General features: G+C 46.7%; 1 protein-coding gene across 1 annotated transcript in view; it reads right to left on the reverse strand.

Annotated features, from left to right (window-relative positions):
• Nucleotides 1–946: 946 nt before the first annotated feature.
• Nucleotides 947–14,939, reverse strand: part of ANTXRL (ANTXR like) — an 80,469-nt gene continuing 66,476 nt past the window's right edge. Inside the window, exon 18 of the mRNA XM_054034478.1 lies at nucleotides 947–6,214. Within this exon, the coding sequence (XP_053890453.1) occupies nucleotides 5,993–6,214 (222 nt within the window). The 3' untranslated portion in view covers nucleotides 947–5,992. The remainder of the gene's footprint in view (nucleotides 6,215–14,939) is intronic.

Raw genomic sequence — 14,939 nt, forward strand, 5'->3', positions numbered from 1 at the left:
AGTGGGAGCTTTGCTTAAGCAAGAAATGCAAGATCTCTCCCACAGGAAGAGCCCTGTGTGTCCTGTGATCCCACATCTGTAGAATTTGCCCTAGAGTTCGCAACATGCTGCAGAATTATGCTCCACAATTTCAGCTTTCTTTTTTGGTTTAAATATACCTCAAGCCCTCAAGGTAGCAAAACACCCTTGCAGTGGTGACCTGAGTGTGAACTGCTGTGGTGGTTGACTTTAGTGGAATTACTCTGAATTTTCAGCCGTGCACATGAGATCAGAACGTGCTCCTAAGTAATTAAGCCCTGCAAGGTAGGCAAGGTTTGTCACTCCCATTCAGGAATGGGAAAAGAGGGTCACAGAACAAGCAGCTGGCACACAGCTGCCCATCGGGCCAGTATGTAAAGGGGTGGCACTGCAGGCGAACCCCATCTTATTTTCCAGTTGGTGCATCAAAATATTCCCTCTGTAAAGGATCAGGGCCAAGGGAAGCCAAAAACAACCAACCAAAATAGGTGTGTCTCCTTTAGTAAAGTCTCATGGCAGGAGCATTTGTAATCACAGCTCGGAGGCCTCAGGTTCAAAGCTCCTTGCCCAAGTCCTCAGAGAAAGTCTCTGCTTGCTCAGGTTAGTCTCCTGTAGTCAGGGAGAGGGAGATCACACACACCTGACAACCTGGATAGTTTATAGCTCCCTGGTTTGGTTTAAATAAGTCAGTCCTAGGGTGACGCAGGGAATCTCCTGTTGTGGTTGTGAGCACCTGGCCGTCCCTTCAGAGACAGGACACTCCTTTGCACAGCAGCAGAGCACCAGCTAGCACTCAGGAGTCCTGACTCCCAGTTCCTTGCTCTACCCACAACATGAGTGAACTACTGAGGAACAGTATATTAAAGGGTCAGATAATCTTGCGGACACATAAAACGTCCCTTGGAGTGAAATCATTCGCTCTAATGTGTAATCGTTAAGCACTTTTATTGCTGATTTAAAATCCATTAAGACTACATTACGTTGGATTATGAGATTTTGGCTACATTTCCCACATTTGCATGTAGATATTATTGTCGCAGGGTTTTTCAGAGAAATGGAGCAGGCGCACAAAATGCATAAAGGTTATACAATTATAACATGGAAGCAGCATGTTAGTTACAGAAAGTTGTACCACATGTACCGGCAACAAACCCCCATGAAGAACCCCTTTAAACTTTAGCAATAAGAAATCCAACACGTTCCATCAACTTCCTCTGTCCCCAACGTTTTATGGCTGTCATGTCAGCCCACATCCCCACTACTTCTGAGCGCGTACATCTTTCTAGAAAATATTTGTACAGTACATTGTTTTCCCTTATAAACCAAGCAATTTCTCTCTTCCCCAAAATGTAAATCTATCATTATCTACATATCTGTTCAAGCATTGTTAAACGTTAGAAATCTCCTGGTTTTCCTACATTTTGCATTACTCAAAAGCATCAGATCAGTAACAAATGTCTAAATGTACTAGGCAAATGTACCCAATAATTCCCGTTTCCCAAAGCTACAGAGAACAATTTAAGAATACCATACCGTATTATCACACTCCCATGCATAGCATCCTGGGCCACCTGTATTTATTCACCTTAAGACCCTTTTAATAAATTACTCTAACTGTCCAGCAGTAAAGTTCAGAAGTGTCCTGTCTCCTCTGTGTTAAACTCTCTATATTTACAGAAGCTGGGCTGTTTTCTCGGGAAAATGCTTTTTTTAAATGAAAAAGTCAAAGGATGGTGCCGATCACATTGACAAAAGCCATAATAAGAGAATATAAAGGCTTAGAGAACAACAGGTGCATGTGCATCTGAATTGGTACAGTTCATGACTCAATCCATCACTGAGCTCACTCACTAATAAGAGGAGCTGACCTTTTTAGATTTAGGACTGTTTGACCCACAGCCTTGATCTTGATGCATCATGAACTGAGGTTGGTACACAGCCCCTAATAGGCTAAACCACGGTGGTCTTGGATGAATCCTGATCACTTGGAGTCTGATTCTCCACTGCTTTGCATTTTGCATTACTGTTTACACCAGTGTTAAGTGTGTGCCAGATGCTCCCAAATCCAGATTCTCCAATCATGCCAGGGAAAGCATTAGACACTCACGGTGCACAGGTAAAAATGAGACGGGAGGCTCCAAGGTACTGGCGAATGGTTCCCTTTGAAACACTTCCTTACAGTGTTTGCTATGGAGCACTGTAATCACAATTGGCCAAACATACAGATGAAAATAACAATAGCATATTCAACTGTCAGGCCAGGGAAAGGGACACCATCAGGTTAAAAAGCCTGGGCCAGATCCTCAGCTGGTGCAAAGTGGCATAGCTCCATTGAAGTCCATGGAACAATGCCAATTTAAATCAGCCGAGGCTCTGACCCAATAGACTACAAAAAAGCCAAATTGCTTCACCTGTGTTATTGTAACTCCTGAAATAATCGAAATGGAAAAGATTTGTACAAGTCCAAATGTCCTTTCTGCAGCCAGTGCCGTAGGTTTACATTTAGTGCTGCATTCAGCTTGAACAATGAAAATACACTGGTCAGTTTCACTTTTGCTTCTCACCAATTTCCCTGTCCAGCTCTCACACAATGCTGTAGGGCGTGGGTTGCAGACACTGCCGGGGCAGGTTTGCAATACAAACCAAAAGCTGATTTCCTGGGAATTTAACTCTCTAGCTATAGATACTCACGGAAACACTTTGCCCTCCTCCAGGGTGTATGCTGTGGTAGTTTTAGAGGAGATGCAGTCAGAGCAGTGTAAAGCTTGAGTAATGCAGCAGTGAATTTAGCACTGCGAATGGACCTCATCATCTGGAATCCCAGACAACTGCAATCCCGGCTGTGCACATGAGTTTATTGAAGATAGATTCCTTGCACAGCCAAGACTGGACACATTTTTGCAAAGGTAAAAGTATTGTTATACCTGTCAATCTGCAGATGAGTCAGCTGTTTGAATAGCTTGTGAAAAACCTTTAGGCATTGGCATATGTAACACAGATCCCTGGGCCAAACTCCGCTGGCATTTACACTGGGTGTACATCTGCAGTGACCCCATAAAAGTCATTGGAGCTACTCTGGATTTACACAGAAGTAAGTGATGACAGAATTTGGCTGCTTTTCTCACTGGCTAACAGTAGTCCTGGCCCAACAAGAAAAACTTTATAAATAGAACCAATTTTTATAAGTTAATTTTCCCTGCTTGTTATCTGCTCCCAGCACTGTGGGTCTCCATAGTACCTCAATCCCCACTGGTGGTGAATTAAGTGTTGGTGAAAGGTCTGACAACCCTAATGTCCTTTCTATATGCACAGGCAGTAGCCGCACAAGCTTCGCCACCAATGTGCCAGATCTCAATGACAGCGCTTGAGGCTGGGAGGGATGTTCAGTATCCTTTGTCATTTCAATTATCGGCCTCCGCTGAGATTGCCAACCAGAGGGGTGGTTAATGCCAACTGCTTATTGTGATGTAGACACCTGTCCGCTAGGGGCTGGGCTGAGACCCAGCAAACTCATTTCACAGAGGCTCCTCCAAAGAGATATCAGGCAATACCAACATCCAGTCACTACCAGTCTGGGCTAAATGGATGGTCTTGCCATGGAAAAGTTGGCAGCCCATTCCCACTCTCCCCCGGCTCATCCAGTCCCCTTCACTGAAGACAGTGGAGTTTCGCCATAACTGAAATGGAGAATAAGACACATTATTTTTGCCTTTCAACTTAAAGCAGTGAGAACGAACAACTGCTGACTAATTAGACGTCACACTGGCTGCAGATGTGGGAGTGCTGCTCTCAAAGCAAAGCTTTAAATGGAGGGGGAGTAATCCAGATAGGAGATGTTAACCCACCACAAGCCATTCCCTCTGTCTCTGCCACGTATGGGCCAACCCGGCAGACCGCACTCATGTGGAGTAAGGAAGGTAGGACTGGACCAAGCTATAAGTAATGTACCTGATTTTCCTCTCAGTGCAGTGTGAGGCCCCAATTTGAGCATGCAAATAATCCTATTGACTTCAATGGAATTTAATCATAGACCTAAAGTTAACCACATTCTTCAGTGCTTTGCTGTCTCAGGTCTAACCCAGGAGCAATTCCAGTGTAGTCAATGGGACCAGATCCGCAGCTGGTGTAAATGGGTGTCCTCTGACTTCACAGTGGAGTTATGCTGATTCCTGTGAGCTGAGTTTATGACCCAATAGCATGCCATAGCGCTGCGTGTCTTTACCAATTAGGCCTTGTTGGGCCCTTTATTATCTCTTGTTCTGTACACACAGCCTGTAACGATGATCAGCATAGAATGGTGAGAGCTAGTTATTGGGTTCTGCAACTGGGCGTTTCCACTGGAAAAAACAAGCCTGATTCTCATCTACCCTAAGGCGCACCAGGAGTGCAGATGCCATAAAGTGAGAGTAAATGCAAGGCATTACTACAGTTTCCTCTTGGGATTATATGGCCAAGAACAGGTGCCAGGTTGTATCTGCTCCCCCACAGAAATAGATAGACCATGCCAATAAGACACAATACTTAGTCCTGCCATGAGTGCAGGGAACTGGATTAGATGATCTCTCAAGGGCCCTTCCAGCCCTACGATTCTAAGATGCAACATGGTCATCCTCTCTACGACTTCAGTAATACCATTTACATGTGGATCTGAAGACACCCTTTCTGATGCAGTATAATATAGGATGGGGCGAGCAATGTAAGTCCATGAGTTATTTTGCTTCACTAGGGATGAGCTGGGTACAAACCACTCAGGCTTTAGCCCCAGTCATGAGGCACCCCGTAATCCCACGTCAGATATTCCCCACCTACGTGCATGCGCTTGTGTCTCTGCTTAGTGTCAGACACAACTGAGGCTCATCAATGTTTAGGAGTCCCACAGGTTTGGGATGAATAAAAACCAAAAGGAAAGCCCATGCTGACAGATCAGATTCTGTGTGTTTTATACACACAGATAGATAGTAATGTTCCATATTGAGGGCCTGGGGGTCTCTGATATATAAAAGGATTCAGATGTGTTTTCATCTGAATCACAAAAGAGCTCAATCCTTCACTCCTGCTAGCAGTGAAGTCTATGGGAAGCAGATGTGGCATCAGTCCCTGTGTGTTCCCACGTATGTCTGATGTATCAGACATGCTACTTATATACAGTAGCAGTCACATATAAGGGACATATACTTCTGTTCCATGTGGGAGGCCTTTTTATATAAATGAAAATTAAAAAATGCAAAAAACCTAGAAACTTTTTTCCACATTCTCCTGAACTTTGGAAAGATCTGCCCCAGTCTGAGGTTTTCAGAACCCCAAATTAACCTTTACGGGCTGTGTCTGATGAAATTAAGAACAAAGGCCAAATCTAGTTAAATCAAAGATTTTGGTTTAAAAAATGAGCTTCTCGGGGGGAAAAAAAACCACAGGGCAGATTCCACACCCTAAATCACTGGAACTGCATGGTGAATAGCTCACCTTGCTCCGTTATCATTACCCAGGGAAATTCCCCTTGCAGAACAAACCAAGGAGAATGCTCCCTTGTAATCACAGCTCCCTGTTCACGTTGTGTTTGTGGGGAGAAGAGCAACTTTCAATTCCCTACGTTTACCCAACTCATTTGCAGGTGGCACCTTTCGACTGACTGATGCATGTGTATCTGGCTTGGGTTTTCATGTATGATAGGACATATAATGTCATACAAACGTCATGTGTGGATAAATCCAAAGAATGTGTGTGTGTATATATATATCTATATAAACACTGCTACTGTTTCGGTTTTGTTCTACATCCAGTAGCTCCAGAATTATCCACTGAATGTTTACTCAGCACGTGTGGCATAAATATATTTATACAGTAAAACTGACACTTGGCAATTTTTTTTTTTTTTTTGCTGACCAGCAACAAATTTCGCTATCTTTCGACTGTAAACCAAGCCTCAATAAATATGCCATGCTCAGCAGAGAGCAATCTTGGTTTTTGCCGCACTCTAAGCCAGGGGTTGTGGGGGCGGGCGCGCCGGAGGAGGTCCCGGGGGCACTCGGGATGGGGGTGGTCCAGGAGGCGGCTGCCTGGAAGGAGGCTGCAGAGAGGCTGAAGGCGAGGTGCTTCTCGGAGTGTTGTTGAGGGGGGTGGCGTCGTGCTTCGGCGGCGGGCGGTATGGGGTTGTGCTTCCATCTGATTTCACCCGGGTGAAGTTTATGCATCGTCCCTGGTTAAAAGAAAAATCGTTATTTGTAAAACCTACATGTGTTTTGCAGCAGCTAGCAAGCCCAGTGCCAATGGGATCGGAGACAGCAGTGCTGTAACGCTGTTTTTTGCTATGGAAATACCTATAGATCTTCATCCACGGGACATTCATTGGGTCCCCACCAGCAAAGTTCAGACCTTCGCTTTATCAAACACGGGGGGGTTCTGACACAGGTTTTGCTTAAGCCTCTTAGTGAGAAAAAGGCCCACTCTGAAATTCAGCTACTGCGCTGAAGTCTCTCAGAGGTGTTTGGAAAAGGGATCTCTGAGTGGGTGGCTCTATCACAGTCATGCTACAGTACTTTGAACTTCCACTGCACCTTGTCAGCCACAGATCTCAAAGCTTCTCCCGCAGGTATCACCATTTGACAGCTGGGAAAATGACGGCACAGAGCGGGGGCAGACCTGTCTAAAGCAGAGCAATGAGCCGGGGGGCAGAAGTGGGAGTAGAACACATGTTTCATGACTCCCAGGCTTCTGCTCTAACCACTAGACGTCACTGTGTCTAAGGACTGGTGATATATACAGGACAAGTCAATGTACGCTCAATGAAGAGGAGTCCCACATCTTGCTTTGCTTCTCCATTTAGCTCTACACTAACATCACCCTGTCTTCTGTGCGTATGAGAGACTGCTGGAGAAAGCACAATGGCCCTGACCTGGGAGAAGGCAACATACCTTGCCCCAAAACTAGTCCAAGTCCTGCTTTGGACAAGGCCCAGCAGGGGCGACTCTATGGTTTTTGCTGTCCCAAGCATGGCAGTCAGGCAGCTTTCGGCGGTCCGCTGGTCATGCGGATTCGGCGGCATGCCTGCAGGAGGTCCGCCAGTGCCGTGCGTTCAGCGTCCCCGCTGTCGAATTACCACCAAAGCCGCGGGACCAGCGGACCTCCCACAGGCATGCTGCTGAAGGCAGCCTGACTGCCGCCCTCACAGCAACCGGCAGGCCGCCCCCACGGCTTGTCGCTCAAGGCACGCGCTTGCTGCGCTGGTGCCTGGAGCCACCCCTGAGGGTGCCCAGGGTAAGGCAAAGTACCCCTATGGGGTGCATGCACATCACACACACTAGCATTCAAAAACAACGCAGTTCTTGGACCTCAAACCAGCCGCCTTAAGGCAGGGTCTGCGGATGGTTTACATGGAAACGAGGCCCAACTTTGTGATGCTCACTGTAGCCCTGCTGGTAGGGTTATGCAGGACATGGCCTAGGGTCCTTAGCCCTCCGGTCCCACACCGAGAACACCAGCAAGTCATGTGATAGCGTAACGTGTTTCCCGATTCAGGGGATTTTGAAATGGGTGTGGCCTATTGCGTGGGCTGGGCTGTCGGGAGCTGCCTAGGTGGCATTTCAACACTGTAGTGGGTGGGGAAACAAAGAGGAAACAGAAAGAAATGTTGAAGGATGTCCTGCTTCTTTAAGGGCTACACACATTTTCAACAGGGCTTTCCCCAGCCAAAGCAGAGCTCTGTCAGGCTCCCTTCAGCCAAGCTCCAGAGAGGAAGAGGGAAAGAAGCACCCTGCCAGCACCAGAGCCCACCCAGCAATCCCAGACACACACCAGCCGCTCCCCTACCTCCCGACATGCCCAGCTTCGCAGCTGCCAAGTCTTGCATAGCTCCCCATCCTACCCCCTGCCGCTGCTTGGGGGAAACTCATTACATCCTTTGCAGATTCCCAATGTCCCAATGCTAAACTCAGCAGCTGCGGATCTGGCCTTGCATCCTCCTGGTTTTGGGGAGAGGGAGGGAGAGTTTTGCAGCAAAGTTGTTGCTTTAAACCTGGCAAGAGTCTGTGCTTTTGAGAGTGAGTCAGGCCCCTCACCATCAAACAAAAGGCTAGATATGATGGCTCTCTGAAAATTCAGGATTGACACTGCCCATGAGTATGAGAAGCCAGCCCCATCTCCAAGTAGCCAACAGTCAGGACACTCAGCTGGGATGTAGGTGACTCAGGATCCAACAGAGGATTTGATGTGGAAGACCCAGGTTCATACCCCAAAAGCTGTCTGATTTGGAAAGGCTTGACTCCAGGTCTCCCATGTGAGTCCCCTTGCAGAAAAGGTCTCGGTTCCATCCCGCTGCAGCACAGGAATTTGTTTTTTGAAATCTCAGCAATGTTCGTGGGATGGGAAACCCATTTCCCGCCCAGCTCTAGGCCTCAGAACATTCAACCTGGCAGGCTCCGCCCACTGCCCGGCTGTTCGAGAAGTGATCTGCACGACTATGTTGCTGGAGGGGTTTTGAAATCACCCATGAGAGCCCAGATGGAACTCAAGCATGGACCGCAGAGATAGGGTATAATAGGGTTACCATCTGTCCGTATTTCCCCGGACATGTCCGGCTTTTTCGTCTTTAAATAGCCATCCGTGAGGAATTGGTAATAAGGTAGAAAGGTCTGGGATTTTTCCCCCCTCCGTTCCCCATGCAGAGTGTGGCGCGGCTGATAGGGCGGCTGGGCCTGATTGAGCCACTCCCATTGGCCTCCAGCAGCCGGAGCCCCTCCCCCGCTCCCCATCTCCTGCTGTCTCAGCACTCTGCGAAGGAGGGGCTGTGCGCTCGGCAGCGCAGCAGCCTGTTTGGTTCGGCTCCAGGTGGAGCCAGCGGCTCGAGTGGCATGGGCATGGTAAGGGGAATCCTGGGGGACAGTCAGGGAGCAGGGGGAGGGTTGAATGGGTCGGGAGTTCTGGGGGGGGTCTCTCAGGGGGAAGGGAGTGGTTGGATGGGGCGTGGGAGTCCTGGGGGTCTGTCAGGGGGTGGGGGTGTGGATAAGGGTTGGGGCAGCCAGGGGACAGCTGGGGGTAGGGTCCTAGGGGGGCAGTTAAGGTGGGGGGGGTCTCAGGAGAGGGCAGTCAGGGGACAAGGAGCAGGGAGGCTTAGGTAGGGAGTAGGGTCCTGGGGGGCAGTTAGGGACAGGGGTCCCAGGAGGGGGCAGTCAGGGGACAAGGAGCAGGGCAGGGGTTGGGGGTTCTGAGTGGGGCAGTCAGGGGGTGGAAAGTGGGAGGGAGTGGATGGGGGCGGGGCTCTCCCCCCCTCCTCTTTTTTGATTGTTGAAATATGGTAACCCTATGGTATAACTACATTGGAGGTGTGTACGTTCCCAGGCTCAATCCCTGCTGGTGACCCAAATGGGGCAATGTTACACTTGCCTACCTGGCTCCAGGCTTTGCTAATGAGATTCCGAGCCCTGTTAATCCAGCCCAGCTCAACAGTGATTAAAAGTTGCTCCCCTCTGATGGACTCCAGGTAGCCCCTGCATGAGTTGAGTTTGGCAGGTCTCAGTTGTCTCCCTTGTCACAAACTCAACACCAGGCTTTGCATTAAGTGGCCGAGGGAATAGAGAGGCCAAGCCCTGAATGGGCTGTGGAGACTGATCTGAACCTGTTATCTTTAGACAAACCCCTACTCCCAGACCAGGGCTGAGAGCAGCACATGTGGGAAGCCTGCCTGGCTGCTATCCTGTAGATAGACAAAGGACCAATGCCTTTCACCGGTACTAAAGCCTCCAGTGCTTGAAGCTGAAGTTTAGGGTTCTATGCCAATTAGTTAATTAAATATCTGAATATCACACCCGGAGCTGCACAAGACTTGGCAGATATGTTTAAATGTATATACATACAGTTCTCTGTCCGGGGACCCATTGCTATAGTGCACCTCACAATCATCACTGTGTTTATCCTTGTGAACCCCATGAGGCAGAGTGGGAATATTATGCCCATTGTATAGATGGGGAACTGAGGCACAGAGAGACTAAAGCTATGTCTGCGCTGCAGAGTTAACAGAGGGGATCTGTACCCTGGGTGGTCCTGCCTGGGGACGAGCAGCCACGCTAGTGCTGTGCTCACCCAGAGGAGGTGCTAGGACTTCAGTTGTTTGCGTTGCCCTGAGCTGAGCCGCTCTGTGATTCTTTCCCAGGGAATTGTGGGAGAACTTTCCTGCCCTTGTGGGCACCCAGGGGAATTGTGGGAAGGCACTGAAGGGCTATCAGCACTGAGTGGATTAGCCTGCATCCTCACTGCAAAGTGGCCAGGTGAAAGCAATACTCAGGCTTTACTTTATAGCCCAGTGGTTCCCAAACTTTAACAGCCCATGAACCCCTTTCACTAAATTGTGAAATCTCGTGAACCCCCTCCTAAAAATGAATATTTTCAGGGATTTAAGTTTAAATTTCCTCAGTGTGATGCCCCGCTCTTCCTGGGGCTCGGGCTGGGGTTCGGGCTACCGGCTCCCCTGCTGATGGGGGCGGGGCTCAGGCTGCCAGCCCCAACTGCCCGGCCCCACTCTCCCTGGGCTTGGGCTGCCAGCCCCCCGCAGAGCGCTGGGATTTGGGCTGCCGGCTCCCTCGCTGACGGGGGCAGAGCTCAGGCTGCCGGCCCCAACTGCCCGGCCCCACTCTCCCTGGGGCTTGGGCTGCCAGCCCCACGTGGAGTGCTGGGGTTCGGGCTGCCAGCTCCCACGCTGACTGCCGGGACTTGGGCTGCCAACCCCAACTGCCCGGCCCCGCTCTCCCTGAGGCTCGGGGTGTCTCCCCTGCAACCGGGTCCCACCTGCTATCTCCAATGGCCGGGGACCTCTGTCCGCCATTAGCAAAAATTTTCTGGTGAACCCCCTGTAACGTTCTGCGAACCCCAGTTTGGGAACCACTGCTCTAGACGGACAGGAGCAACACCCAGCAAAGAGCCTGGCTTTACTCTTCAGTGAGGACAAGCCCAAGGTCAAACAGGGAGCCTGTAGCAGATCAGGAAATAGAACCCAGGTCTTCCGAGTCTCAGGTTTAGCACCCAAACCATTGCATCATCCTTCTTTGTCTCTAGGGGCCACATGTCTTCTTTTCCACTGATTTACTTTATATTCAAAATCTGCTCCCTGCTAGATTAGTAAATGATGCCTGATAAAGCCACCAAAATCTACAGCCATGCAGCATGCCCCACAAATCCACTTCAGTACACAAATGCTTTTGCCCTTGCATTTACAATGTCGTGCATTTGCCAGGAGTTCAAAAAAAAAAAAGGAAAAAAGAGGGTTTAGAAGCATCACTTTGTGAGTGAAGTCTGTTTACTCAAAAGTCAGATACAAAATTAAATAAAAAAACCCTTCCCCTCTGTAAATGCAAAGCCACAAACACACATTAGTATTTTTGCCTACAAGTCTTCCCTGCCCCGTGCCCTTCCTCACCCCCAAACATCAGTCTCAAAGGTATTCATAGTGTATAATCAAAGGGGAGCCCAGAAATCTGTTTGCATTACTTTCACTTCAGTTAAAGTGATACGCGACGTCAAACTGCTGCCAGGTTCTGCCACACTCTTGGATTTGTCAGACAGCTGGGTAATTTAAAGGCCACGCATCGCATTGTGTCATGAAAAATACTGTTGGGTTTGGAGTTTGACAGAGAGCAATTGGGATGATCGATGAATATATTGTGACATTTCCTCACAATAGATTATCGGTGCATGCCTCCGATCTCATGGCAACAACAATTGGTTAATACTAAAGCAAATTCTTCCGAGCACCTGCAGCAGCCATTGATAAATCAAAGCTAAATTGATGCCTTGCATTAGGATTACAGAGAGACTAAGAGGAGCAAATAATCACTACTGATCAATCATGCTTTGCACCTTCCTAAGATCTCAAAGTTCTTTACTGGTGCTGAGGAATTCAGCCTCGCAATAAGCTATGGGCCACATCCTGCAAGCCGTAATCAAACAAGCGGTGCCAAAAGGGTTACTTCTGTGGGCAAGGATTGTGCATGTGAGTAAGGACTGGAGGGCCTTGTGTTTGTTACATGGTCCTATATCAGCCCAGGGTTAGTATACACATTAAGTAACAAAAAGCCCATTTATTATGAGACAGAAATTATAGGGTTTTTTCATACCCTACATTTGATTTAAGTATTTCCCCCCCCCCCGCCCCAACAGCTTGCAAAGTGCATTTGAACACAGATTAAATTAAATACAGCTTTTGCATTCTTTCCTCAGGTTTCTACCCACACACACCTATACTCAAGGTAGTGTGATCAACGGGATTGATTAATAGGGATTGACAGCCGCAATCACGCCAGTGGTGGAATTGGTATTATTTTCCCCTTAAGTATGGCAGCATTAAATCTTTTAAGGGAAGGTATCAGAGCTGTCAACTGTGGTAATGCCACAATGATCCCAACTTTGACAGCTGTTGGTAGCTGCTTTATTGTTTTCTAAGAAGCAGGTGATCTGAATAAATCCAGTTCTATCTTGTTCCACCCTCACTGCTGGCATGAAATTGCTCAGATGGGCTGACCCGTAAATCTTATTGTCATTCATGGACCAACTGAAGATCAGCAATATGCCATATGGAGTTATGCCCTTACTTCAGTTCACATCTACACAGTATTTATAATACACTATTATTTTGCCTTCCCATATGTCCATCCACTTGTTAGTCTCTTGTTACGCTGTTCGCCAAATTGGCTTTTCAAAGGTACAAATACTGAAGCTGCAGGATCTGCCCTCGTTTTGACTCTAGCCATATCAATCAGGGCAATTCAAAGCAGCTTTTATCCCAGTGTAACAATCACATGTGTAATTAAATTGCTTTGCCTCTTTGACCACCTAGGACGTGTTTTTTGTTTGTGGTTATCGGGGGGGAAAAGCTTTTGAAAGCCACTAAGATGTGTTTCTTGGTCATTCTCAGCATAGTACTGAGTGTTTAGATTCCCACTGTTTGCTTCTTTCATCTGCTACTCAACAAGTCTTCAAGAAAACGGGAAGCACAATTTAAAGGGACACGAACAACTTAAAAATCATGCTTTGTACTCAAACAAATGCCTTTCCCTATGGTACGAACAACATCTTTGATTATTAAAAGAGGAAGTTTAAAAGTCTACTCCATTTGTCATTTTGTATACTTCTTGCATTTCTCTCAGTTTGCAGAATGAAAAGCAAAGAAAGTCAGTTTAATTTTTATTTATAGTCAATTTCACTTAAAGATTCTTAGTATGCAATTTTGACTTTGGGGAAGGGAATACTCATTTGTTTTAGTTGTTTCCACCAGAATTTTTGTTTTAAGCCCTGAGAACATTTCTGAGGGGCATAGACTTTATAAAATCTTGTTTTGCCCTTGAATTTTAGGGTAAAATTTAAATTGAAAACATCCCTTTAAAGTTTAGTCACTCTAGAATAAAACAATCTGTTGGTATATCTGTATAATCTGTATAAATATAATTAAAAAAACAACCAAAATGCTACTTTTAAGAAATTAATAACTGAGAATAATGTAATTTCATTTGGGTCTCTATAAATAAATGGGCCAAATTCATCACTATTTTATCTTCATTGATGTCAATGGGTTTTTACCGAGGGTACATTTATTTTATATGCACAGCATGTCTACATTCATCTTTACTTTCTATAAACTGCTTTTTAACAAATAAAATGGCATTGATATTTGTGTTTGAAAGCACAAATAGGCAGGTCAAAAGAACACAAACGGTGACTCAATATTATCTACCAACCCCAAAGAAAAAGAGAACAGGTAACTGTTAAAAATAAAATGAACACATCAACTTACAAAGCATGAGATATTTGAGACTGGATGCATAAGCTGATTCACAGAATCAATTTAACGGAACAGAAGCCCAAATTCAAAGCCCAATGAAATCAATGGGAGGTCTCAGCCATTTGACCTTTGTGGGTCCTAAGTTAATGTTAAGAAGTTAATTCTTGGGAAACTTTAGTGAACAGTGATTTAAGGGAACAAGAACCCTCCAGCTGGCAGCATCTGAACCTTGCTCCCTAAAAATTCAAATAAAAATATACAATCGGAGCCTGATCCAAAGTCCACTGAGATGAATGGGTTGCTTTAAATTGATTAATTCTTGGATCAGATACCAAAATCGTTTTGGGTATAATCATTTTACAAGGAAGGAGCTGATCCAAAGAGGTGCTGAACATCTGCTGTTCACATTGCCTAGGCATGGTGTCAGGATCGGGCCGATAGCGTGCGGTTTCAAGGAACCACAATCTATGCGAATCAGTGTTTGCCAAAAGCTTCCTTGCACTGCATCGCTTCATGCTGACTGTGGGCTGAACACGCCACGGCTCATTAAAACCCTCTCCGCTGTCCCTGCAATTGCACTGATTGCCCCGTAGCGTTAGGGTTAGAAATTAGTGGAGCAGTGAAACTCCTTGTCACTTCAACCAAGTACGCCTGGATTGGAATAACTCTTACTAAAGAAAACTGCTACATTCACGGCTGGGGCTTTGATTCTGTGTTTAAAGGACAGAAAGGCTTATCAAACATAAAGGGAAATGCGAGAGGTTTAAAATAGCTGCAACTTGGTTGCTGATTGCGCTTTTAATAATTTTTTTTGCATTTTCAGTTTTTATGTCTCAACTTGGAGCATTAAAAATAATCACCACAAATGGTTTGGGGTTTTTTAACCCTGTCCACCCAGAGGTTGGGTGTTTTAAATACTTCCTAACATAAGAAGTATTTTCTCCTGGATAATGATTTTCTGATGGTCGGGGAGGTGGCTCCCAGCCATTGCAATCTGCCAATTATGAAATGGTATGATAAACAGAAGTGGACTGGAATGAGGTAATTTTAAACATCAACGCTAAAGTAGGTGCTGATATCTAACAAGGAAGATGTGATCCTGCGCTGCCCCCCGCCCCCATTTGAAAAATAAATCCATTTCACTCCTTTCTTAACTGTT

Source organism: Malaclemys terrapin, chromosome 7, assembly GCF_027887155.1.
Source record: "Malaclemys terrapin pileata isolate rMalTer1 chromosome 7, rMalTer1.hap1, whole genome shotgun sequence".
Lineage (NCBI taxonomy): Eukaryota > Metazoa > Chordata > Testudines > Emydidae > Malaclemys > Malaclemys terrapin.